At 47.8% G+C, this 20,148-nt stretch overlaps 10 protein-coding genes across 10 annotated transcripts; 4 read left to right on the top strand and 6 right to left on the bottom strand.

The window, feature by feature from the left end:
• Nucleotides 1–58: 58 nt before the first annotated feature.
• On the bottom strand, nucleotides 59–1,567 carry LACBIDRAFT_311810 (uncharacterized protein; the record flags this gene model as incomplete). The annotated part of the gene is made up of 8 exons (XM_001876651.1): nucleotides 59–121; nucleotides 179–259; nucleotides 311–568; nucleotides 616–719; nucleotides 772–829; nucleotides 878–1,211; nucleotides 1,261–1,357; nucleotides 1,420–1,567. The coding sequence occupies 8 exons, from the start codon at nucleotides 1,565–1,567 to the stop codon at nucleotides 59–61; spliced, it is 1,143 nt and encodes a 380-aa protein (XP_001876686.1).
• Nucleotides 1,568–1,612: 45 nt separating this feature from the next.
• On the top strand, nucleotides 1,613–2,117 carry LACBIDRAFT_311809 (uncharacterized protein; the record flags this gene model as incomplete). The annotated part of the gene is made up of 3 exons (XM_001877093.1): nucleotides 1,613–1,621; nucleotides 1,677–2,046; nucleotides 2,104–2,117. 3 exons carry the CDS (start codon nucleotides 1,613–1,615, stop codon nucleotides 2,115–2,117), a joined length of 393 nt encoding a protein of 130 aa, XP_001877128.1.
• A 113-nt stretch (nucleotides 2,118–2,230) lies between these two features.
• LACBIDRAFT_188936 (glucose-6-P dehydrogenase) lies at nucleotides 2,231–4,258 on the bottom strand (the record flags this gene model as incomplete). Its single annotated transcript, XM_001876650.1, has 8 exons — nucleotides 2,231–2,394; nucleotides 2,450–2,592; nucleotides 2,643–2,947; nucleotides 2,998–3,199; nucleotides 3,256–3,332; nucleotides 3,384–4,050; nucleotides 4,102–4,136; nucleotides 4,192–4,258. The coding sequence occupies 8 exons, from the start codon at nucleotides 4,256–4,258 to the stop codon at nucleotides 2,361–2,363; spliced, it is 1,530 nt and encodes a 509-aa protein (XP_001876685.1). The 3' UTR covers nucleotides 2,231–2,360.
• A 237-nt stretch (nucleotides 4,259–4,495) lies between these two features.
• LACBIDRAFT_183149 (uncharacterized protein) lies at nucleotides 4,496–6,492 on the bottom strand. The gene is made up of 10 exons (XM_001876649.1): nucleotides 6,439–6,492; nucleotides 6,337–6,380; nucleotides 6,202–6,281; nucleotides 6,027–6,141; nucleotides 5,920–5,972; nucleotides 5,735–5,863; nucleotides 5,208–5,676; nucleotides 5,034–5,149; nucleotides 4,842–4,985; nucleotides 4,496–4,787 (listed from the first exon to the last, which is right to left on the bottom strand). The coding sequence occupies exons 1-7, from the start codon at nucleotides 6,439–6,441 to the stop codon at nucleotides 5,561–5,563; spliced, it is 540 nt and encodes a 179-aa protein (XP_001876684.1). The 5' UTR covers nucleotides 6,442–6,492; the 3' UTR covers nucleotides 4,496–4,787; nucleotides 4,842–4,985; nucleotides 5,034–5,149; nucleotides 5,208–5,560.
• A 527-nt stretch (nucleotides 6,493–7,019) lies between these two features.
• On the bottom strand, nucleotides 7,020–7,250 carry LACBIDRAFT_311804 (uncharacterized protein; the record flags this gene model as incomplete). Its single annotated transcript, XM_001876648.1, has 1 exon — nucleotides 7,020–7,250. One exon carries the CDS (start codon nucleotides 7,248–7,250, stop codon nucleotides 7,020–7,022), a length of 231 nt encoding a protein of 76 aa, XP_001876683.1.
• Nucleotides 7,251–7,362: 112 nt separating this feature from the next.
• On the bottom strand, nucleotides 7,363–8,582 carry LACBIDRAFT_292896 (uncharacterized protein; the record flags this gene model as incomplete). Its single annotated transcript, XM_001876647.1, has 9 exons — nucleotides 8,450–8,582; nucleotides 8,359–8,379; nucleotides 8,253–8,309; nucleotides 8,136–8,196; nucleotides 8,016–8,080; nucleotides 7,948–7,966; nucleotides 7,825–7,892; nucleotides 7,618–7,773; nucleotides 7,363–7,586 (listed from the first exon to the last, which is right to left on the bottom strand). The coding sequence occupies exons 1-9, from the start codon at nucleotides 8,487–8,489 to the stop codon at nucleotides 7,363–7,365; spliced, it is 711 nt and encodes a 236-aa protein (XP_001876682.1). The 5' UTR covers nucleotides 8,490–8,582.
• Nucleotides 8,583–10,246: 1,664 nt separating this feature from the next.
• Nucleotides 10,247–13,005, bottom strand: LACBIDRAFT_230952 (acetoacetyl-coa synthetase; the record flags this gene model as incomplete). The annotated part of the gene is made up of 14 exons (XM_001876646.1): nucleotides 10,247–10,357; nucleotides 10,415–10,480; nucleotides 10,533–10,782; nucleotides 10,832–10,916; nucleotides 10,967–11,248; nucleotides 11,295–11,433; nucleotides 11,489–11,654; nucleotides 11,711–11,815; nucleotides 11,866–12,141; nucleotides 12,193–12,240; nucleotides 12,288–12,379; nucleotides 12,435–12,583; nucleotides 12,638–12,717; nucleotides 12,773–13,005. 14 exons carry the CDS (start codon nucleotides 13,003–13,005, stop codon nucleotides 10,247–10,249), a joined length of 2,082 nt encoding a protein of 693 aa, XP_001876681.1.
• Nucleotides 13,006–13,172: 167 nt separating this feature from the next.
• Nucleotides 13,173–13,945, top strand: LACBIDRAFT_311801 (uncharacterized protein). The gene is made up of 4 exons (XM_001877092.1): nucleotides 13,173–13,310; nucleotides 13,364–13,513; nucleotides 13,574–13,652; nucleotides 13,704–13,945. Exons 1-4 carry the CDS (start codon nucleotides 13,255–13,257, stop codon nucleotides 13,845–13,847), a joined length of 429 nt encoding a protein of 142 aa, XP_001877127.1. The 5' UTR covers nucleotides 13,173–13,254; the 3' UTR covers nucleotides 13,848–13,945.
• LACBIDRAFT_311800 (uncharacterized protein) lies at nucleotides 13,942–16,582 on the top strand (the record flags this gene model as incomplete). Its single annotated transcript, XM_001877091.1, has 14 exons — nucleotides 13,942–14,022; nucleotides 14,071–14,173; nucleotides 14,227–14,377; nucleotides 14,431–14,516; nucleotides 14,566–14,584; nucleotides 14,636–14,757; nucleotides 14,802–14,889; nucleotides 14,968–15,385; nucleotides 15,444–15,456; nucleotides 15,510–15,550; nucleotides 15,601–15,663; nucleotides 15,713–15,730; nucleotides 15,780–16,202; nucleotides 16,262–16,582. 14 exons carry the CDS (start codon nucleotides 13,942–13,944, stop codon nucleotides 16,580–16,582), a joined length of 1,947 nt encoding a protein of 648 aa, XP_001877126.1.
• Nucleotides 16,583–16,888: 306 nt separating this feature from the next.
• LACBIDRAFT_311799 (uncharacterized protein) lies at nucleotides 16,889–19,839 on the top strand (the record flags this gene model as incomplete). The annotated part of the gene is made up of 8 exons (XM_001877090.1): nucleotides 16,889–17,101; nucleotides 17,158–17,510; nucleotides 17,563–17,756; nucleotides 17,815–18,527; nucleotides 18,580–18,757; nucleotides 18,817–19,193; nucleotides 19,244–19,299; nucleotides 19,353–19,839. 8 exons carry the CDS (start codon nucleotides 16,889–16,891, stop codon nucleotides 19,837–19,839), a joined length of 2,571 nt encoding a protein of 856 aa, XP_001877125.1.
• Nucleotides 19,840–20,148: the final 309 nt, after the last annotated feature.

Raw genomic sequence — 20,148 nt, 5'->3', positions numbered from 1 at the left:
TTTTATATATATTGTATATATATGGCAGCTACGTCGTACAAGAAATATAATAGCAACTTCACTTGCGCTGGACTTTGGCCTGCGATTTACGCAGGGAGCGCTTTCGCTCTTTTTCGAGCTCCTAGAAGAGGACGATGAAATCAGATGGTGGGTGGGAGGTGAGAATATAGATGGAGACCTTCTTCTGGTCTGCGGCGCTGAGCTTCGATAGGCGCTCCTCTTCTGCTTTTCGCTTTGCAGCTTGCTTGCTTTCCAAGGCCTTCAAACGTGTTAAGTAGTCATATAACATCAGCCGTAAATCAAAATTCACCTCTTCCCGCTTCTCCCTCTCAGATTCATCCTTAATATCCTTGTCTGACTCCTCCCTGATCTTCTTCAATTTATTTCTTGTCTCTGGTCGCAGATTGATCTTAGTCAAAACATCAACAAATTGGAAAATATCTGTCACGAAAGGAACAGTGTCGGCAATGTGATCGGAGGAGGGTACCCTCAGGCTGACAATGACATGTTTTTCTCGCTCGTTTGCGGGACGAATGACTGTCGGGCGGTCTCGTGGTTGGTCAGTAACCTGATAGGGCGTAAGTTTATGTGAAAGCCAGAACATTGGTGACGAACCGAGATTGAGCGGAAGTAGGGTAATATTTTAGGATCTTTCAACACGTCCGAAAGAGAAAATCCACCGCTAGGTTTGAGGATGTTCTCAGTGACGTCAGCGAATTCTACCAACTGTCAGCTAAACGACGCCTGAGTGGACGGAACATGGAATCGCACCAGACATGACCGAAAGGGACTGCGGAAGAGAGGGGTTCTCTGTGATCTTGGTAAATGTCTATAACACGTAAGAGAAATTTCGGAGAAGGTAATGAAGACGACGCACCAAGTCCCATCGACCGTCCTTGACAGACAGGAGTTCATCCTTCGCAACGACGGCCCATACAAAGTCATGTGGCAAAGCACCTGGCGCTAGCTTAAAGTCGAGCTGGATTTCATCCGTGGGCCGGTATTGCAAATCGACGAATGTCTTTCCTGTCTGGTATAGCCATTGGAAGAAATCGTGACGTGGCCGCAAAGTGAAGACGGTGTGGAGTGATGCGACATTGCGACGGCCAGTTGAAAAGTTAAAAAAATCGGAGCGACCGTCTATTATGAGACTGTCTTTGACCTGGGGTTTGGAGAACTGCTGTTGATAGACGGGAAGGTGGGCTGCCATCCTGCGAGATTGTCAAATATATAAACGTGACAAAGGCGGCGAATACGCGCCATTTTTTAGCCTTGTTCGAATTGGATGAGGATCCAACATAAGCAAAGAGTACATAGAACAAAAGGGCGGCTAGAAGGTAAGCTTCGTTTTTAAGAGCTAATTTAGGAAAGAAAAAAAAATCAGTGAAGATGGCAGTACAAACGACGGCGGACACGAACTAGCGGGGCGGAAGACAAAGAATTTCCAGGTCCATTGCCAGCCGTCATATTGTTCTGGAGTAATGACGGGAGGCGGAGTGAGGCCAGCAAGGAACTTTGTCAATGCAGACATGACAAGAGAAGCACCGGCAACTTCCGAGGTTGGCATTTACTCTAATACTATTCAAATACAAAACATGCTTCACTCGCACAGATGGTCCAAGTAAGCACTTGTGTACTACTTTCGCAATGCAAACATATCCTTTTGATTTTTATAGGCACCAGCTACGGACTTTTCTGCGTTCGTTCTCGACATTTTGTCACATACTACGCACCCCATAGACCAGAAAGTCTTGTGCCACTGTTTACAGCTGGCCTCCTCATTCCTCGTCACAGATCTCACCATGGACCCACAGCACGGCCTATCCACCTGGTCGTTAGGATTGTCGCGCATTGTTGACGTTGTTCTCGCTCTCCATGCGAGAGATGAGTTGGAAGTGTCCACCCTCAGCGCAGCGTCCATGGCTTGTTCAGAGTGTTGGACAACAGCTGGATCTTTCAAGGGCATGCAAGACTCCAGAGCAAAGGTCAGAGAAATCGGTAATAAACTCAAGAAACTTTTGGATACAAACAGAAGAACCTACAAAGGCTTGTCTCCCGCCCTCGCATCTAAAGCCTTCGCTCATTTCTACCCAGGTGAATTAGTATACGCGCCATGAGTGTGTTAACTTCTCATATATCATTTATGAGCCCCACTCTCGCACACAACGGCGTGGGGTTGCAAAATCCCACACATTACGCCACCTGAAGTCCGCCAGGCATTTGCTTTTATGCTAAACTTGTTCCTTTGCAGTTGCTTCTCTATACCCGCGACTAATCATACATGCTTCCAATAACAGTCACTCCAGGACAATGGAAAAGGTAGCATATTTCAAATTTTCTTTCACCATCCATGAAAATCACTACAAGGCTGCCATATTTGTCACAGGCCAGATGCTGATAAAACAAGAACGTGAGGCGAAATAATACCCAAGTGCAGATTTAAACATACTATGCTTCTGTGGCTCTTTTGTAGCCGTACTTCGCAGTATACGCGTCCATCTCCTTGGGACCTCGCGACCCATACGGATATGGAACTGGGCGAGGGCGAGGGCCTTCCAGGCCATCAATCCAGTGAAGGATGGGCGTGAAAATCTGATAATTTGTTGGCAAGTGACAAGCAAAAAAAATGTTCATCAACTAACTTTCCATGCCACATCGAGTTCGTCATGCCGGACAAAGTTGGAATGATCCCCTCTGAGGGCGTTGAGAATGAGGGCCTCATAAGCCTCTGGAATTTTTGCTTCAGTGAAACGCCTCTTATATGTGAGATCCATTTCTGTTGGAATGGCGCGGGTGTAGAGTCCGGGAGTCTTGGTGTTAAGCTTCAGATAGACGGCTTCAGAAGGCTGGATACGAATGACGAGCTCGTTGCGCGCAATGTCTTTGAAAATGCCCTGCGTCACGTCTTTGAACTGGATACGGACTTCGACTTTTGCTTCGTTGAGGGCTGTTCACAGCTTAGGACAAGCGACTTGCAAAAGATCGCTGAAAGCATACCTTTCCCTGCTTTCAGGATGAAGGGAACACCTTCCCAACGCGGGTTGTTGATCCAAAGCGTCGTCGCAGCGAAAGTCGGGCAAACCGAGTTGGGAGGGACGGTTTCATCGTCGAGATAGCCTGGTTTCCCGTTCGCAGACACATATTGACCCAAAAGTGTGTCGCTGCGCTCGATGGGAGGGATGGACCGAAGGACTTTGACCTACGAACGGGCGTGATAAGTCAACGGAGCGCACTAATTCCGCTCGATGACATCACCTTTTCATCTCGAATATCTTCCGCCGAAAATGAAACAGGTCGCTCCATAGTCAGAATACTGAGGACTTGCAGCAGATCTGCGTAATACTGTCAATCATCGGACAATGAGAAAATAATAAAGTACCGACGGTTTTGCAAAACATCGCGAATGATGCCGAATTCGTCAAAGTAACCTCCACGACCTTCTGTACCAAATGGCTCCTTGAAAGTGATCTGCACGTTGCTGATCGAGTTTTTGTCCCAGGCCGCACCCATGGCAATGTTAGCAAACCGAAGGACAAGTAGATTCTTAACCATCTCTTTGCCCAGGTAGTGATCGATACGGAATGTTTCGTCCTCTGTCCAGTATTGCTTTACGGCGCCGAGTAGTTCACGAGCAGATTGAAGATCTTTCCCAAATGGCTTCTCGATGATAATGCGGTTGACACCGCCCTTCGTGACGTAGCAATGTAGCTTGGTATTCTTCGCAACGGGAATAAAGACGCTCGGGGGGAGCGCCAGGTAAAAGATGCGGTTGCATTCTTTTGATTGGTAATGGGACTCGATTTCCTCGAGATGCTTGTTAAGTTCCTCGAAAGATTCATCGTCTTCGTACCCTCCATGGACGTACGTCAAAGACTCTTTGAAAGCCTCGATAGAGTTCGCGAGGTCGGGATTGTTGTCTGAGTTTTTGATGTAGGACGTAGCACGCTTGTGAAACTCCTCCCTGTCCATCTTTGTTCGAGCATAGCCAACTATTTTACAATCTCGGGGCAAAAAGCCTTGACGATAGAGGCCAAAGAGGGCAGGGAGGGTCTGGGGTGTGTGGTTAGGTCAGCATGGTGCAATGAAGATAAGGATGCAGACCTTTTTCTTTGCGAGATCGCCAGAAGCACCAAAGACTAAGTAGCTCGGGATGAGTAAAGGGATATAATTGGAGTGATAAATGCGCGTTACCGACGATGATTGTGTTATCTTTGAGATCGTCATGGAGTGTCTCCATAGACGGAATGGTTCCAGACATCGAGCGTTCGCGAGGCATGATGTGAGAGAATGTAAGTAGGTGTATTGACGGTGTTGTTATTCAGACTGTCGTCAGCGTTCTCAGCGATGCCCTAGGCTTGTGCTGTGGCCTGCGACGCTGTTGGTCGTGGATGCTCCTAGTAAGCCTCGCTTACGGTTTAAGAGTCCTACCCGGCCCGTTCTCCGCTCCCATATTGCCGGTCACATTGATGACTCACGCGTCACATTCTGTCATGCACCATGCTCAAAGACGATGACCCTCCCAGTCCAGACGACGTCCTCGACAAATTGCGCGATCTCGTCTCCTCCACATCCCTCCAGCATGATGCAGCCGCCCTCCAAATTAGATCCATGGCCCTCATTGGGCGTCTCAAGTCTCTGAACCGTGCCGCCAACACCGCCACTCGTAAGCGCAAAGAAGCTACGGCTGCGGCTAGGCTAGAAATGGACCAATCGCACCTGGGTCTGCAGAACCTTCTGTACGAGAAACGCCATCTTGAGAGAGAGATTGAGAAATGTAGACAGTTCGCGTAAGTCGAGTCGCCGCCAGAGAGGACATTTGACTAAGAATTGTGTTTCGCCAGTTCCATTTATCAAGACGTGCCCCTATATACTCTTGAAGAATTCCAACGTCTTGCCCCCGAAGAAGCCCGCACAGAAGAGGTCCTGTCAGATGAGCATCAACTCATGCTTAACCGATTAAGTTTCGAGCTCGCGGAACGCCAACGGTATGCCGCCTCATCACATGATATACAGGTGTAACCAACCTCACCTAGACTCGATCTCAAGAAGAAAAATCTCATGCGTGAAAAGGAAGATCTTATGAAGGAGAGCAGGGCAAAACTTTCCACAATGGACAGTGTCAAAACTCAAATTGATGTCCTCATGAAGGTCTGGTTTGTTTCCCCCACCTTGTTCCCAAAACTAACCTTTTTTTTTCGCCATCTAGACAGCTTCAGAGATACAGAAGAAGGTTGACGACTTAGTCGTACCAATACCCTCTCAAGATTCTAGCTGAGCCTTCCTAATGTATTTGGAGTTATAATTTCATAGCACAACAGTTATCATCTCATCCTAAAATGTAATACAACGCGTGACGAATGCGATCCCAACCTGAGGGCAAGCCAACAAAAATGGTAGGCGATACTGAGAAAAGATGGGGTAGTGAGTGGGGCGTCTCGGGGGTGTCGACGAGATATGTGCCAGCTCGTGTAACGAATTATGCGATGTCAATCATAATACATGGGAAGGGCGACCGAGTGGTCGGTGCCAAGATCTAGGATGCAGTCCAATGCATGTTAGATCACTCGCCTTCGCTGATGCTGCCAATGTCGCTCATTTCTTCGTCTTGACCCTCGTCGTCATTTCCGTCCGTTGCCGCGTCGGCTGCTTCCTTCGTGGCGTATCTCTGGACGTATTCTGTATTTGGCGACTTCAGAATCGGGAGTAGGAGGAGGTTTAACGATGATCTACGCACCCTTCACTTTCGATTCGTACTCTTTCGGGTGACGCATTAAAAGAGTCGCGGCCTCCCCATTGAGAGGATCGTTCGGATTGGGGTAACGCAAGAGCTGTGGCAAGAAAACTTCGAAAATGTTGATCATGTCTGTTTCTGTCGTGTGAGCACATAAAGTTGTGGACAAAGTGAACAACGTCTTTCACCAAACATTGGTGACCAAGTTTGATTGATGACATCCAGACACACAGAACCGCTTCTACCCGACATGTGGATTGATCAACAACGATTGCGAGATAGCAATACTACGTACAGCTCATCGATGTTGGGATGAAAGATCTTGTTCAAGAATCCGATACTAGGTGATTTGAAGGGGTATTGATCCGGGAGTTCAACATGAATCTTCCACACACCACCAGCGAATGGTGCTAACAAAAGGGAACACAAGGTCAGGTAGAGAACATGTTGGGTGGAAATAGGTGACTGACTTTCCGCTGGACCATAAAAGCGGACATAGAAATCCTGCATGCTGTCGTTAACGAGGGAGACCTCGTAGTCTGACATCAACCTAATGAACAAAAGTCAGCGAAAAGAACGGCGGAGATCCACAGGGAGCCTCTTGCATCTTCATCACGTCCGTTTCAATACGACGTTTGCTGGGATTGGCGTAGATTACACAACAAGATTAGATCGCATGATCTTGGCTTTGAAGGCACAGCACTTATCATAACGATTGTTCAACTATGGAGATGAGAGGAGTCGGGTGAAGCGTAATAGGGTACTCAAGCTGGGCGAATGCAAGTGCGTAATTTACCGAATTTAACATTCATTGGCTTAAATCAAGGGAAATAACTGTGCTTATGAGATTCGGAGTTACCCGGTGGTTCAATAATAGTACTCCTCCACAATACAGTACCCGACATCGCTTGAACAAGGAGAAGGCATTTCCGCTAAAGTCTGACTACCCCCAACGTTTTTGGTTGTAAAGGCGCGCCATGCGACGAGAACGGCTGTTAGAAAGAATGTAATCGGTGCTTTCCCCCGTTGATTACCTGCTCACCTATCCAGAGTAACACAAACCCTCCGATCAGGACCGCCTCTTCTTGTGTTTGGGTCAGCAACTGTCCTTCCATTCTATGGTGCATCGTAATCCTGTCGAATAATCGTCAAACTAGACACTGGTGGTGCGAGTGTAGACGTTATACATGACCACGAGCAGTGCGATAGAAACGACTGCAATAGAGGTTTGTGTCAAGTGAAAGGCATCTGAGGGCAGCAGGCCAGCTCGAATTGTCACAAAGTTTGACTAGTCAGGACGCGTACGGGAGGAAGATATCAACTTCGTCATGTAATGGCCAATAAATATTGCAAGCGCGGCTGCCTGGGTTAGTTCAATGCAATGCTCTCGAAGAGATTTCGAGTCACCTGCGCTAATGGATCTAACAGGACGATCGCGAAACAACGGCATAGCAAAGATAGATGGGAAGAAACTCTTCACGATAAAAAAATTGTCTATTTGAGGACTGCCAGAGTACATGAGGTAAATGCATGTGTGTTACACGAGGTCATATCAATTGTGGAAGGTAAAAAAGCACATAGGGGTTCTAAACGAGGTGTTTGCAGTACGTTTTTCGTAGTCGTTCCGATCATCAGGCGGACATGGGTACTTGGGTGACAGTCGCCGGTTGACCATTCATTCCTGGCTGGATGATAATAGAGTGCCCTGGGGTTTGCATAGGCACCGCCGACATGGGATATTGATAACCAGGAGCAAAACCTGCGGATGCAGGGTACTGCATCGTGCCTCCAGTACGGGTATTGTAATATCCAGGCATTTCACCGAACCAAGGTAGCTCTAATGGAAGGGTAAATTCTACGAGTCGCGGTAGAAGAGCAAAACAGACCTCGGATTGGCTCCTGCCATATGAAATGACGGCCCATTCGCTCGGCGTGGTGGACAAGTTGCATAAGAATGTAAAAGGCAATAACGAACATTGCGAACAATGCCCAGGAGAATGCCTGTGTAACTTTCATTTCGTAACAAAATCCTTGTGCAGAGGCTGCACCGATGAGTTAATTGCATGATATGAAGGCCGAGGTAGCGGACTTACTATCACCATGCTTGGCAGCTGTCCGCTGGCCCGCCAATCCATCGCATTGTACGTTGCCAATGATATCCCTTCAAAATGGATCAGCCACCACACGCAATTAAAGAAACGGTAAAATGCGCTCACGTTGACCATGCGCCCATTGCTTCAGCTTGGATTAAACACCGTCGAGAAAAAAATAGAGAAGGACGCACCCAGCCACATGGTCCCCAGAATAAAGTAAACAAGCGCTTCCGTCCGAGGTTGTGCCCATTGCAAACTTGGAAAGGATTCAGAGGAGGGGGGGGGGGGGGTCTGAGGGCAACCGCACTCACCTTAAAAGAAAGATGAAGATGGTAAGGGCGGGCACGATGAGAGCAAAAATCGTGAAGTCATCTTGCAACAAGAGTTTTCGGTTCGGGATACCACGGAATTCGTTGAAGTGCACGTACGATGAAGTTTTGGTAGGAAGATGGAGGCAAAGTTGGCAGCAAGGCCAAGAACGGTGCCTACGGCGCATTAGTTGAATTAAATCGTAACATTTTGATAAATAGGCACCTGATAACACGAAGACAACAACTGAGAGTGAAGTGGGATGAGATGGTTTGTTACTTCGGCATCGATGAAGCGCGTCGTGCAACACACGTACGGTAAAAGGCTAGTCGGTTGTTTCCAAATTTAATAGTCATCGTTTTTCGTCAGTCGCAATCGTAAGGGAACCCAGGGAGAGATAAGTATTGAAAGGGTATTGGTATCTTGTCCTCGTGGTGACGGTTATAAACCCGTCAATGTATGTATGTTGTTCATACACGCCTCAATTTAGAGTACTAAGCAAAAGTGCTAAGCTGTGTAACGCCCAATGTAAATAAACAGTACAAGCCTCCAGCCTCAAGGCTCAGGCCGAAAATAATACAAGAGATGATACAACGTGTTTCCTTCTACATATCCGGCATCGTAAAAGTCGTTACGCATCAACGTGTTCTCCGTGCAGTCCTGTAGGGGTTGTTCATACCCCCGTTCTCAAACTCGTGCGATTCGTTGCTCCGAGGTGACGTGTTTCCATTACCTCGCCTCTGGTTGTTATCGGGGGTAGCAGTTGGGTATGACTTTGGCGGAAGATTGGGATTTCTTGGGCTATGCTGGTATCTTGTAGAGTTCCCCCGTCTAGCACTCCGGACCCTATCTGGCCGCTTTTCCGTATATTCTCCGGTCGTGAGGGGAAGAAGATTGGATTTCCCCGTCCTCCCCTGTGTGGCCCGCTTCTCATTCCCATAATCATTGAACCAGGCGCACGATGTTACTGGACCATGCCACATATGTTCATCGCCATTCCTATGCCGTCTCGCGGCCAAAAACAAGAGTGTCAAGCAGGAGAAAAGAACTGTCGTAAGGTAGATTGTTAGAAAAGACATCAAGTTCAACAAAACAACGATCGCACTCAAGACGGCGTTGATCAAGGAAAATGAGTTCAAGACCCGATACATCGCCTGATACTGGTCGGTATGGACTGTGGCAAGTTAGTCTATGGTCGAATCAGCTGGTGGTGGAGCACTCACAACTCGCCGCCTCATCGCTGAGAGGTTGAGTAGCATCAGATGACGCAAAACACTCAACGTCCGCTGATTGGGACTCTGAAGTCGTCAGGTATACACCTAGCACTGAAAAAAAACGTTTAACCGTCAACCGCTGAACCTGAGGTGCGATTCAAGAGGGCCTACCAAGCCAGAAAACACCCGCCAGCCCCAAACTCGCGAGCTCAATCCTTGTTGAGATAGGATTCCTTCCCCGCAAAAACACGCTGAAAGATATACTGAAAATGAACATATGAGAAATCTGCTTCGCCTCGTGAACCTAGAGGATGACCCACAGCACCGCGAAAATAAAAAGACTGGCCGAACAAACAAAAATGGCAAAAGGGACGAAACGGGCTTTGGGGACTCAGTTAGCAGAATATCAGGCCAAGGAAAATCCTCATGTTCTCACTGAGATCGGAGGCGGCCAACACGGTCTGAAAGTGGCCTGCCATCGCAAGGCAGATGACAGTGAACAGAAGGACCGAGCCTGTAAGAAGAAATTGTATTAGCGGAAGACTGAGAAGGAGACGGTCTAGCAAACCATATATGGAGGCTCTGATTGTGTTGAACAAGGCAGACATTCGAGATCTAGGTGCAGGTTGCGTTTGGCGAGACCGAACATTGTTCGTCGAGGGCGACATGATAAGGACGAAGCAAATTAACAGCACGAGGCTAACATGAAGTAGGGCAGTCGTACGACAGGACTGGCGTGAATAACGTTTATCCTCACAGCGATGGGGCTGCGAGGGGCAGGCCAGGTCAAAACGACATGAGGCTAACCTACCACAGCCACCATCTTACCGGATCACCGGCTTCGCTATATATAACATCATTCATTCCAATCCTCGAGGACCAGTAAATTACAGATAGATTCAGCTCACTTCCCTCCGCAATTCTTCACCCAAGCTAGCATAAAATAAAAGGCACTCTGGGTTCGACAACGTAGCTGGGTTGACGATCGAAACGGGTGCACCGTTGACGATCTGGTCAAGATGTAAGTAAGACTTGCAGAAAATCGACATTTTGCAATGCACTCTGACCTTCTTCACTAGCACCTCCACGCGCTTGCCATTGAGGGTATATGGGATATCTGGCACTTGTATAATCTGCAAATTCATTGTCGGGTTCCCTCCTTCGCAACCTGAGCGCAGCACTCACACGGGTTGGAACATGCCGAGGGCTTCTCCGCTCTCGTATCGCCGCCTTGATGTTTGACTCCAAATCTAGTGATAAATGTTCATCTGCAGAGAGCTTGACGAACAGGATGACACGTTCATCGGTCCCATTGTCAATCTTCTGGCCGACAGCCAAAAAGTCGAGGAGATGCTGTGCACTTGTACTTTTTGAGAAGGCGAAGTCCAGAACATCATAGATTTCCGAAGATCCAAAACGGATTCCTCCTGGGTTTCTGGATGGGGTCAACGGCGATGACTCAGCCAGAAAATGAAACGGCGTACAATACCCCGTCCGAGCGGCCTAGCATGATCAAACCGCCTCCATTCCCAGATTTCGAACGTGTGATGATAACATGATCACCGTGATCTTCTGGGCTGAATAATTGGAAGAAAAAGCTAAGTAAGATTCTGACTCACACCAGGTACCCTTGAACTCTGCAAAATATGAGTCGTGAAAGCGCTTCTCCGCTGCGCTGACGTCACTCTCAGAGCCATAATTGGGTAATGGCCAGAAGCCGATGGGCATGCACGGGAACGGACGAAGGCAGACCAACTCCCCGGGCTCGTCAGGTGGGTTGACTGAACCAGTCGGAGTGAAGCTCTCAATGGCCATTCCTAACATGCGACACTGGATTTCTCCCCGATACACTGGAAGCGCCGTTGACATGCCAGCAAATAAGGAACAGATGTCAGTTCCCCCTGTACTAGAATTAGCATAGCCGAATAAAACCGATGATTGGCTTACCAGTAATGGAACTCAGGATGATGTTAGGTTTAATATGTTCATACACATAGTCGAAAAGCGGCGGCGCAAGGGGAGAACCAGTCGAGTAAATTTGTCGTAGCGTACCCAAATTATGACGACTCCGCGGTTGATAGCGTTTCTAGAATGCAAACCATTTGGTTTTGAAGGGCTCTGGATCAAAAGTGGAGTAATACCGAAAGCTGGTCCAGGTATTTGGCACTGGTGCCGAAGATGGTTACACCGAGGTCATCAGAAAGGCGCCAAAGCAAGCTCGCATCTCGCAAAGGGCTACCGTCGTAGAGGACGAGCGTGCAGCCAATCGTGAGACCACTGACAAGAAAGTTCCACATCATCCATCCTCTAAAATTATAGGTAAGTTGATGGAGGCAATGATTGGATGCAAAGTTGGTACAAACGTCGTCGTGTAATAGAAAAACACGTCATCAGGACAAAGATCGCCACAAATGGCAAGTTCTTTCTTGGATTGGAGGAGCATTCCACCAGCTCGATGTACGATGGGTCTGTATGATGTGTCAACTGCGAAGCGAGATACCACGACTGAGGCACAGACTTTGGGCGTCCAGTAGTTCCACTGCTGAAAAGTATCCAGAGAGGAGCATCAAATTGGAGCCTATTCCATTTGACTTCTCCGTCTGCTGTTCGACCCAGCTGAAGTTTTCTGCCTTGTTCAAGAAAATCATTCCAACCAAGCCACTCCTCTTGCCATTGACTACGATCCTCGGCGTGAGGGATGGCATGGATTATGATGACCTTGGGAGATTTCAACGCCAAACCCGAAAGCAAGGTAGAGACCTTGGGCAAATGTTGGTGAACTTTATGGTTGTACCTTGAAAATAATGCATGAGAATAAAAGAGTTGAAAGAGGAGCTTCTAATACACGACGGCATCTACAGCGAACAGGAAAGTCGGTTGAACTTGTTCCAGACTGCGTAATGTGTCAGAAAAGACTCTGAGATGGTAATGTCGCCGTACCGCTCCAGCACTCCTTCCGGTCCAAAATCTGCAGCGGCGCTAACCCAAATGCCGCCAATGGCGGTGGTTGCTAGGCAGGCAGCGACATTTTCCTGAGGGAGACATTTCAGAGAAGACAACCCAACCGAGTTAGTCAAAAAAACGCACGATACAATTGGATGAATAGGATGCGACGCGATCTCCTGGCTTGAGACCGTAATGAAGCATAGCCGATACGAGGTCGGCGACAAGCGAATACAACTTGGCATAGGTGGTAGTCCGGAGCCGGGGGACAGGGAATTCTGGAGTCGGTTCGGCTTCACAGAATAACTTGGAAACTGTTGACAAAATTATTCAAGAGGATCGCGTACTAGCTTCTATAAGGGCAGTCTTTTCGGCAGAACGACACCAGAGCATGTTTTCGGCCCAATTAACGCGAGCATCAGAGAACCTGGAAGAGTACGAAGTCAATTGTTGGGTGACGCAGCAGCGGCAAGTAGACGCACCATGGAGGGTTGTCCGAAGGGAGGGCGTCATTGTCGACGATGTGAGCACCTTTGTGGCCAGTGACACCTGTCTCGTCCCAGACTGCGGACCAGAACTTGTCTATATGCGTTGTGGACCATGTATAGAGGTCGTGGTATGTGAGCAAATTAAGACCATAGAGAGAATTAACGCGAGCGAGAAAACGAAAAGTAGCCGTTTCTTGTGGATTTTTAGGGTTGTATAAAGCGGACATAGTAGGAGACCGACAACGGGTGCGCACGTTTGAAGGGTTTCCCTGGATTATTCTATAAGTAGTAGTGGGGTTAGGCACAATCTGCAATCTGGGCTGCTTCGATCAATGATGGGGAAATAATTCTTTACAACCGAGTCAAGGACCAATACATAAGCAAAGCATCTCTTCACGTTTGTTCTCCCATTTGCCACTACCACCAGCGTCTACCTTTGCCTATAAATTACCCTTCTTCACTCTTCTACTTCAACCATGGATAAATTTCTCGCCCCCAACACGCTGGAAGCCACCGCTCATAACCATCTCATGTACTTTTTTTTCCTTTCAACGAGTCACCATTTTGCTCACTCTCGTACCACAGGGAGAATTATTTCACTTGGCAGACAGATAAACCATCCGTTGATGAAGCACTCATCTCTGGATGTGCCTCTTACCGCGCTTTCGACCGTTACCTCACTGGTGCAGATCTGTATCTCTTACCCCGTACAAGGTCCGAGTTGGAGAACATTTTGTACGCGTCTCCACTCGTTCAATACGTGCTCTCTTCCTGATATTCTCTTCTCTTTCCTAGGCGAAGATATTCGTATGACGCTATCCACAATGCCATTGCAAAAAGTCGCTCCACCCTACAGCCTGGTGGCTACAGCAGGGTGCGCCACTTGCTTCTAACAAGATTATGTCCTCTGAATTGATCACTTCAGATATGCCATCGTGCAGAAGATTCTATCCGCAATGTCCTCAACACCGGTGATAATCTCCAGATCTTACTGGCCCTGCACCACCCCACCGATGACAACGTAAATCATGACGCTGACTGCAACACGCATACCATCACAACCACTTGAACTTTTCTTGGTACCCCCCGTTCCGTTAACTTATTGTTCTTGTTCTCCGTTGTAGTTTATGTAAATAATGCCTTGTACTATTTTTCAGTCATTCATGATTCATGTTCAATCTTTATCTGAAAGTCAATCTGAGTTTTTAAATTTGGACGCCAGATGCGAATGGTCCGCAACAAACGTGCGTTTTTTTGGAGTACTCGCTTATCCTGCGCTCATCGTGGCTCAGCGCTCAATGCTCGCGCTTAAAGTGTTCCTGCTCGCCTTGAGCCTGTATATTGATTCTGCTTATCCTTCCTCGATCCAGGTTCCGTTGGACCTACATAAACATAGTATGTGTCCCGAAATGAAATAAAACCGGCGTTCTCGCTAATAGAAATAAAAGAGCCGAGAACGCTGCACGGAAGGTTTCTGCATATAACAGATATCCATCCGGATCCATACTATACACCTGGAACTTCTCAATCCAAGGCATGCCACAGGAAACGGCCAAAGAAGAAAAGCGACAAAGCTGGATACTACGGAACACCTTACTCGTCAGTGCCCGATCCTTCATGTTATTACTTCTATATGGTGTGAACTGCTGCAGAGAATGCGACGCGCCATTTAGGCTCACGAATTACACGCTTGATTTCATCGAAGAGAATTGGGCTTCTGAGATTGACTTTGTGATCTGTTCGAACCCCCTTTGCTCGTTTGATCATTCTTACTCATTTGACTGCAGGGACTGGAGATAATGCCAGGTACATACGAAACATCTCTATGATAAAATAATCTGAAAGGTTGTGCTCCAGACACGACAACGACCGGAAGATACCGCGTACTCCCAGCGAGATTTACACTTTAAACAGGTCAGTTGCTGAGAGGATGGAGAGGATTTTTTTACATCGTGGCATTCCGGTGATTCCAAGTCTGGGTGCGTTCATTTAAGCGACTCATCGACTGTTGGGTAACATTTAGTCGGCCGTCAGGTAATAATGACGTTTGGCGTATGTTGGCATGCATTCTTTTCGACTTCCAAGCCGCTTAATTGGAGCACCCAGCTCATGTACGCTGTGTCTATATCAGTACCCATCATTGTGGTATTAAACGAGATTCTTTTACGATAAGAATATCTTAACACCAGGCGAGTGTGGATTATATGCTGTTCAGTTTACACAATGCTCACGGTGATTACAACAGGTCCCAACAGCATTACGAATGAATACGCCTCGTATGTCCTGTTCTGCATGTCGCTCGGAGTTCAGCTAACTCTGCCAAGTATTTGGAGCCACTTCATCCCCTTTCCTTACCTGCAAGTCTTTCAACGAGGCGCTTACTATACCGTCGAGGTCGTCCCCGACGAATTGGCTGTCATAAGCCTTAACACGATGTATTTCTATGATTCTAACAAAGGCACGTGGATGTATGCGATGTCATGTTCTCCCGCTGATACATGCACAGTCGTTTCTGGTTGTGTATACACTGCACGGGATGATCCTGGAAATCTTCAACTTGACTGGCTTGAAGTTCAATTGAAAATGTACCGTGAACGGGGGATACAGGTAAACTTTGCTCAATAGCATTCAAGTTTCGTCATTTCACCCATGATCGTTTTGTTAGGTATGGTTATCAGGTGAGATTTGTTCCTTCCCATCATTGTCCATTTTTTTTTAACGCAAGTCATAGGCCACGTCCCCCCTTCCCCAGGCAACTACTTTTCCGAATGTGTACGTACCAAACGCTACTTGTTGCAATTCTTGTTGAGCGACGTGTGCAGTACGTTCGATACGCTGAATTGGCGCTAAGATTCCAAGACACTATTCTCGGACATTTGTATGGGGTATGTGCTTCGCTTCTTGTCTGTTCAGTGCGCTGAGTAGTTGGGTCAGCACATGAATGCCGACCACGTGCGTTTTCTGGCCCATCCTTGCCTCAACATCAAGTGATGATTCACAGTTCTTTTTTCTTGAAGCCGTCGATCTCGTACCGAAAACAAAATTCAAATTTACGAAGGGTGTCGGACTCTATGAAACGCTCCTAAATGACTTTTCCTCGCTGCCTAAATCTTCAAATATAGTCATGGATGAATACGCGGCGGTGAACGTGGCACCATCCGTAGTGCCTAATCCATACCTCCCAAGCTTTCGGATCTTTACATACAACATCTCTAAGAATGCTCAGCATGAATTGCAGGGCGCATTGAAGAAAAAGAAGCGCAAGCACGGACATGATCGAGGAGACAAGGGGAACAAAACAACCCATTGTCAAATAGAGGAGCACCAGAAGACCTGGATCTGCCATTTGAATGATCCTTGGCACTCGGATCCGGACTCCCCATCTAGGAGTAATCAACGATGGACACCCCTGGGTTTCGCCCAGGTTCACTTTTTCTTCTCCGATAAATTGCAAAAGACCGCCACTAATTAACTTTACTGCAGTACTATCTTCCAAGCATCAAAGACGCCGACAAAAGTCACCCACCGCATTTTGAGCTGGAGTATGTGACATACTCTGTCGCCAATCTGCACCCACGTAAAGGATTGGAAGATGATTTCCAATATCCAATTCCTTTGAAGCACCTGCCAACACCACTTCAGAACGCGACGACAAGCAAGAGCAAGTATGCGCCTTATGGGTTGGCTGATTTAACGATCGAGTCGTGGGTTAGACTTGCTCGTCGGTTGGGAGATAGTTCTCATGGAAAATTGCGGAAGAGGTTCCGCAAGTACATGTTTGGAGGAGGAAAGGAGGGAGAATAAATGATTGAAGATATGTGATTGATAGATTGATTTGTATTTGCAATGTGGCAAATAAATAAAAAGGGCCTGTTGTCTTGACTACTTTCGTTACTTTCTTGTAGTGATCTGGTAACCAAACTCTTTTTACTTACCTCGCCATCGCGCTCAATTATCCTTGTCGGCGGCCTTTCGTTCCGTTGTGCAGTGCTCTCATTCCCTCTATTCTACTTTTCTATACTCTTCGGCTGGCCCGTCAACTAGCTACCTGGGATCACCACTGTCTTTGCCAGGATCACTCTGCTAGCTTCCCACTCTCTTTTGTCAACAATGACCGCCGTGAATCTCCAGATTATGTCAAATACAATGCCCCTCGACTTTTTCCCTCACTCTCGCTCAAATTCTGTCTCCTCATCTTCAACTCACTCCTCCCACTCCCGCCCACAATCCTCCCAAGGTCCCATGTCCCGTATCCATTCATCGGTCCCTCCATCGGCAGAAGATTACAGACATTCCTACCTTGGCTCACTCCACACCGATTCCGTTCGTCGTTTGTTCTCTTCCTTCCAACTCTGACCCCCTGACGCCCTCTCCAATAGCCGCCAAATCATAATATCACAAATCCTGCTTTGAAGGGCCCCTTGCGTCCCAGTCACATCCGGGCCCGTGCAGCGGCATCGCCTTATCCTCGAGACACTGATAGCGTTCACTCCTCCTCCAGTGAGGCCGATGATATGTCAATGTTTCTTGGTGGTCCAGGCCCCGATTATCAGTCGATGTATGGGGGAGCACACAGCATGGCTTCTAATCCAGAAACGGTCCACACTGCGGGGGCATTTGGGAGGATGAATTTGGGATCCGATCTTGCTCTTGAGAAACTTGCTGCGAATGTACGTGCGGCCACCACGACGAGCGCATCTGACAGGGCAAAGCAAATTTTTGTTCAAGCATGGTCCGCTTCCCATCCTCTTTCGTGTGATAAATTATTTTTAACACATTCTCAGGCTCACAGCCAACTACGCTCCATACCCCGACGGCAATGTACCCCGACAAGGCTTGTACTTTTCTTATCGTAGGGTTTGTGATCAATACGGGATCCCCCACATCAATACCGCCACACTTGGCAAAGCAATCAGGCTCTGCTTCCCTACGATAAAAACAAGGCGCCTGGGCGTCAGAGGGAACAGTAAATACCATTGTGGGTCCACCATTGTTCTTTTTTCTACCATCTGCCTTGTATCTGACACGGCCCTCAGATTGTGGCATCAGGCCCGCCACAGCAGCCGAAGCCGAATGGCTACAGGATTATATCCATAAATCTAACAATAATGCCGGCCAGGCATCTATTAATGCCGCGCGACTCAATCACGAGCAGGAGTCGACGAACAGGAGCGAGGAGAGGTCGGACGATGACGATGACGAGGATTCTGAAGGAGGAGGTTCAGCTGCAGGCTCCAAGAGGAATTCCCTCACGTTGAGCGGTGATTTGAAGCATCCAGTTTTCACAGACGACATAAGCGATAGGACACCCACAGCAGCGACTTTATTGTCACAGGTCCAAGCTGCACAGCGCCCTGGCTCCTTCCCGCCTCAGGCCTCTATCCGTAGACACCCCCATCAGGAGCCTGGTCTTAATCTTCAAACGCATTCGTCACCTTTGGCCAACTCGGGACCGTACATATCCCCGCAGCAACCTCTCTCTGTTCGTCAGTTCTCACATTTTCCATCGATCGACGATGCTGTTGGCTCGACCTCGACATCTCCACATGGAGTCGCTGCACGAGAAGTCTGGGGCTGGTTCCAAGATCATCTTGATGTGCTCCTCGAAAGTGTCAGGTCCTTCCGTTTCGATCAGTTTGAGATGCACTTGCGCACGTTCTGGTCCAGCTTGACGGGACATCACCGCGAAATCGTTCATGCACCTGCCATTGCGGGTCTGATGGCGAAGGCAGACGCTATTGTTTACGATGCAAGTTTAACCTCCTTTGTTTTTAGCGGTAAACTGATGTCACTTTCATCAGGAAATTCTGGAAATCTTGCGCTCACAAATGCTCTCCCCTATTCCGGCGGTATCACTTTCTAGCCTTCGCCAGCTTGCGCTGAAAATGGAGAAAATCTTGCTTGTCGCACTTGACAATTACGGAAACACTTTTGTGGAGCCTAAAGTTGAGCTTGGCGCACGATTTGGTCATCTCGTTTGTAAGTCCTACAATCAAGTTCCCCGGATTATAGCCTTTGGTGACCTATGATGGGTGCAGTGCGATTCCTCGATATCTATCAAGTTACCCAAGCTTTAAATACGGTTCTCACTAATCAGAAGCAACTTTCCGAGATGCGCAGGTCGTGGCAAAAGGTTGATTTTGAGTCGGTCCGCAATCAGTCTGCTCTGGTTTGCAATTGCCGGCATGAGGACCTAGTACAGCTGCTTGAGGTCGAGTTTGTTTCTGTTCTCGATAGTCTTGCCAAGAGCAACGAGCCAGTTCGGGAGGTTATGACTTGGGCCGATAAATGTTGCGAGAGGTTAATGGGAGGCAGTCGTGCCAACCACGGAGGACCCGAGGAGAGGAATGTCATGAGCTCACGTAGCGTCCTCATCCGATGGGGCTATGTTACCAGCCAAGTAATGAGGGACCTTGTGAGTCATGAATCATTTATTTATGAATGTCGTGCTTAGGAATTTTGCAGACTATTCGCAGTGACCCAGCCTTTGGCGCCTTCCAAATTTTGAAGCTCTTCTTGGAGTGAGTGACTCTTTTGAACGATTTTGTCGTTCATATTCTGACGTCCCCCGCAGTGATTGGATCGCTGTCAACGTTTTAAGGAGTGTTGCGCTTTCAACAAATTCTGTTGCCGCATCCGTAGAGCCCGTGATACAACAAAACTTCTTTTCTTTGTCTCCCATGGCTGGTCAGGAGAGTTTTGGGTCAATGGAGGTCAGACCCCAGCACTTAATGGCACATACGCCGACTACCTCGAGCATGCTGGCTGCCCTCCAACACGACTCCTATACTAATGGGTCGTCCCTTGATCCTTCCTCTTCTGCCTTCAACTCGGATGCCTATGGGTCAATGTCGTACATGGATACCTCCGCAGCGCATGACGATTCTCTTCCCCCTCATCAACCAGGATTGTCGTTCCAGGATTTCGGTGGTTCTGGCAACACGTTCGATGTCTCTAGTTACACCTCTCAAGATCTGGGCGCTCTGAACGGTTCAGGCACTCCAACAACTGATCCTGACCACGATGCTGAATCTGTCAAAACGGAGCAACAAGGAGTATGAAGTCGACCTGCTCTTTGTTCGTTGTATTTTGGTTTGTTCTCTATCACCTCTTGTTTTTCAGCTGCTCGTTTTTATGTTCTCGATAACTATCCACCGTCGCCGTATATCTGTATCAACCCGACTCTTTTTTTTTTTTTTTTTGCTGATCTCTTGTCTTCCCATTCCTAATAGTGTAAAGAAGTACCCCTCTTGCGCGGTTTTATGGATCTATCATCTGCTTTATTTATATTTAACATTCTCTTTTGAAATTGATGCCTCAGATCCTGAAAATGAATGCGAATTGTCCTCCGAGATGCACAAGTTATGTGA

Source organism: Laccaria bicolor, genomic scaffold (assembly GCF_000143565.1).
Source record: "Laccaria bicolor S238N-H82 LACBIscaffold_4 genomic scaffold, whole genome shotgun sequence".
Lineage (NCBI taxonomy): Eukaryota > Fungi > Basidiomycota > Agaricomycetes > Agaricales > Hydnangiaceae > Laccaria > Laccaria bicolor.
The sequence above is the reverse complement of the archived record's forward strand: the minus strand, read 5'-3'. Positions and strand labels throughout refer to the sequence as shown.

What these genes read in the sequence shown, in the direction of transcription:
- LACBIDRAFT_311801 (XM_001877092.1), top strand. Translation starts at nt 13,255, where the DNA reads ATGGATAAATTTCTCGCCCCCAACACGCTGGAAGCCACCGCTCATAAC. An exon ending in ACCGCTCATAACCATCTCAT is followed by an intron (nt 13,311 to 13,363) that starts GTACTTTTTTTT and finishes CTCGTACCACAG; the next exon opens with GGAGAATTATTTCACTTGGC. An exon ending in AGCCTGGTGGCTACAGCAGG is followed by an intron (nt 13,653 to 13,703) that starts GTGCGCCACTTG and finishes TGATCACTTCAG; the next exon opens with ATATGCCATCGTGCAGAAGA.
- LACBIDRAFT_183149 (XM_001876649.1), bottom strand. An exon ending in GAAACGGACGTGATGAAGAT is followed by an intron (nt 6,282 to 6,336) that starts GCAAGAGGCTCC and finishes TTTGTTCATTAG; the next exon opens with GTTGATGTCAGACTACGAGG. An exon ending in CATCCCAACATCGATGAGCT is followed by an intron (nt 5,973 to 6,026) that starts GTACGTAGTATT and finishes CATGTCGGGTAG; the next exon opens with AAGCGGTTCTGTGTGTCTGG.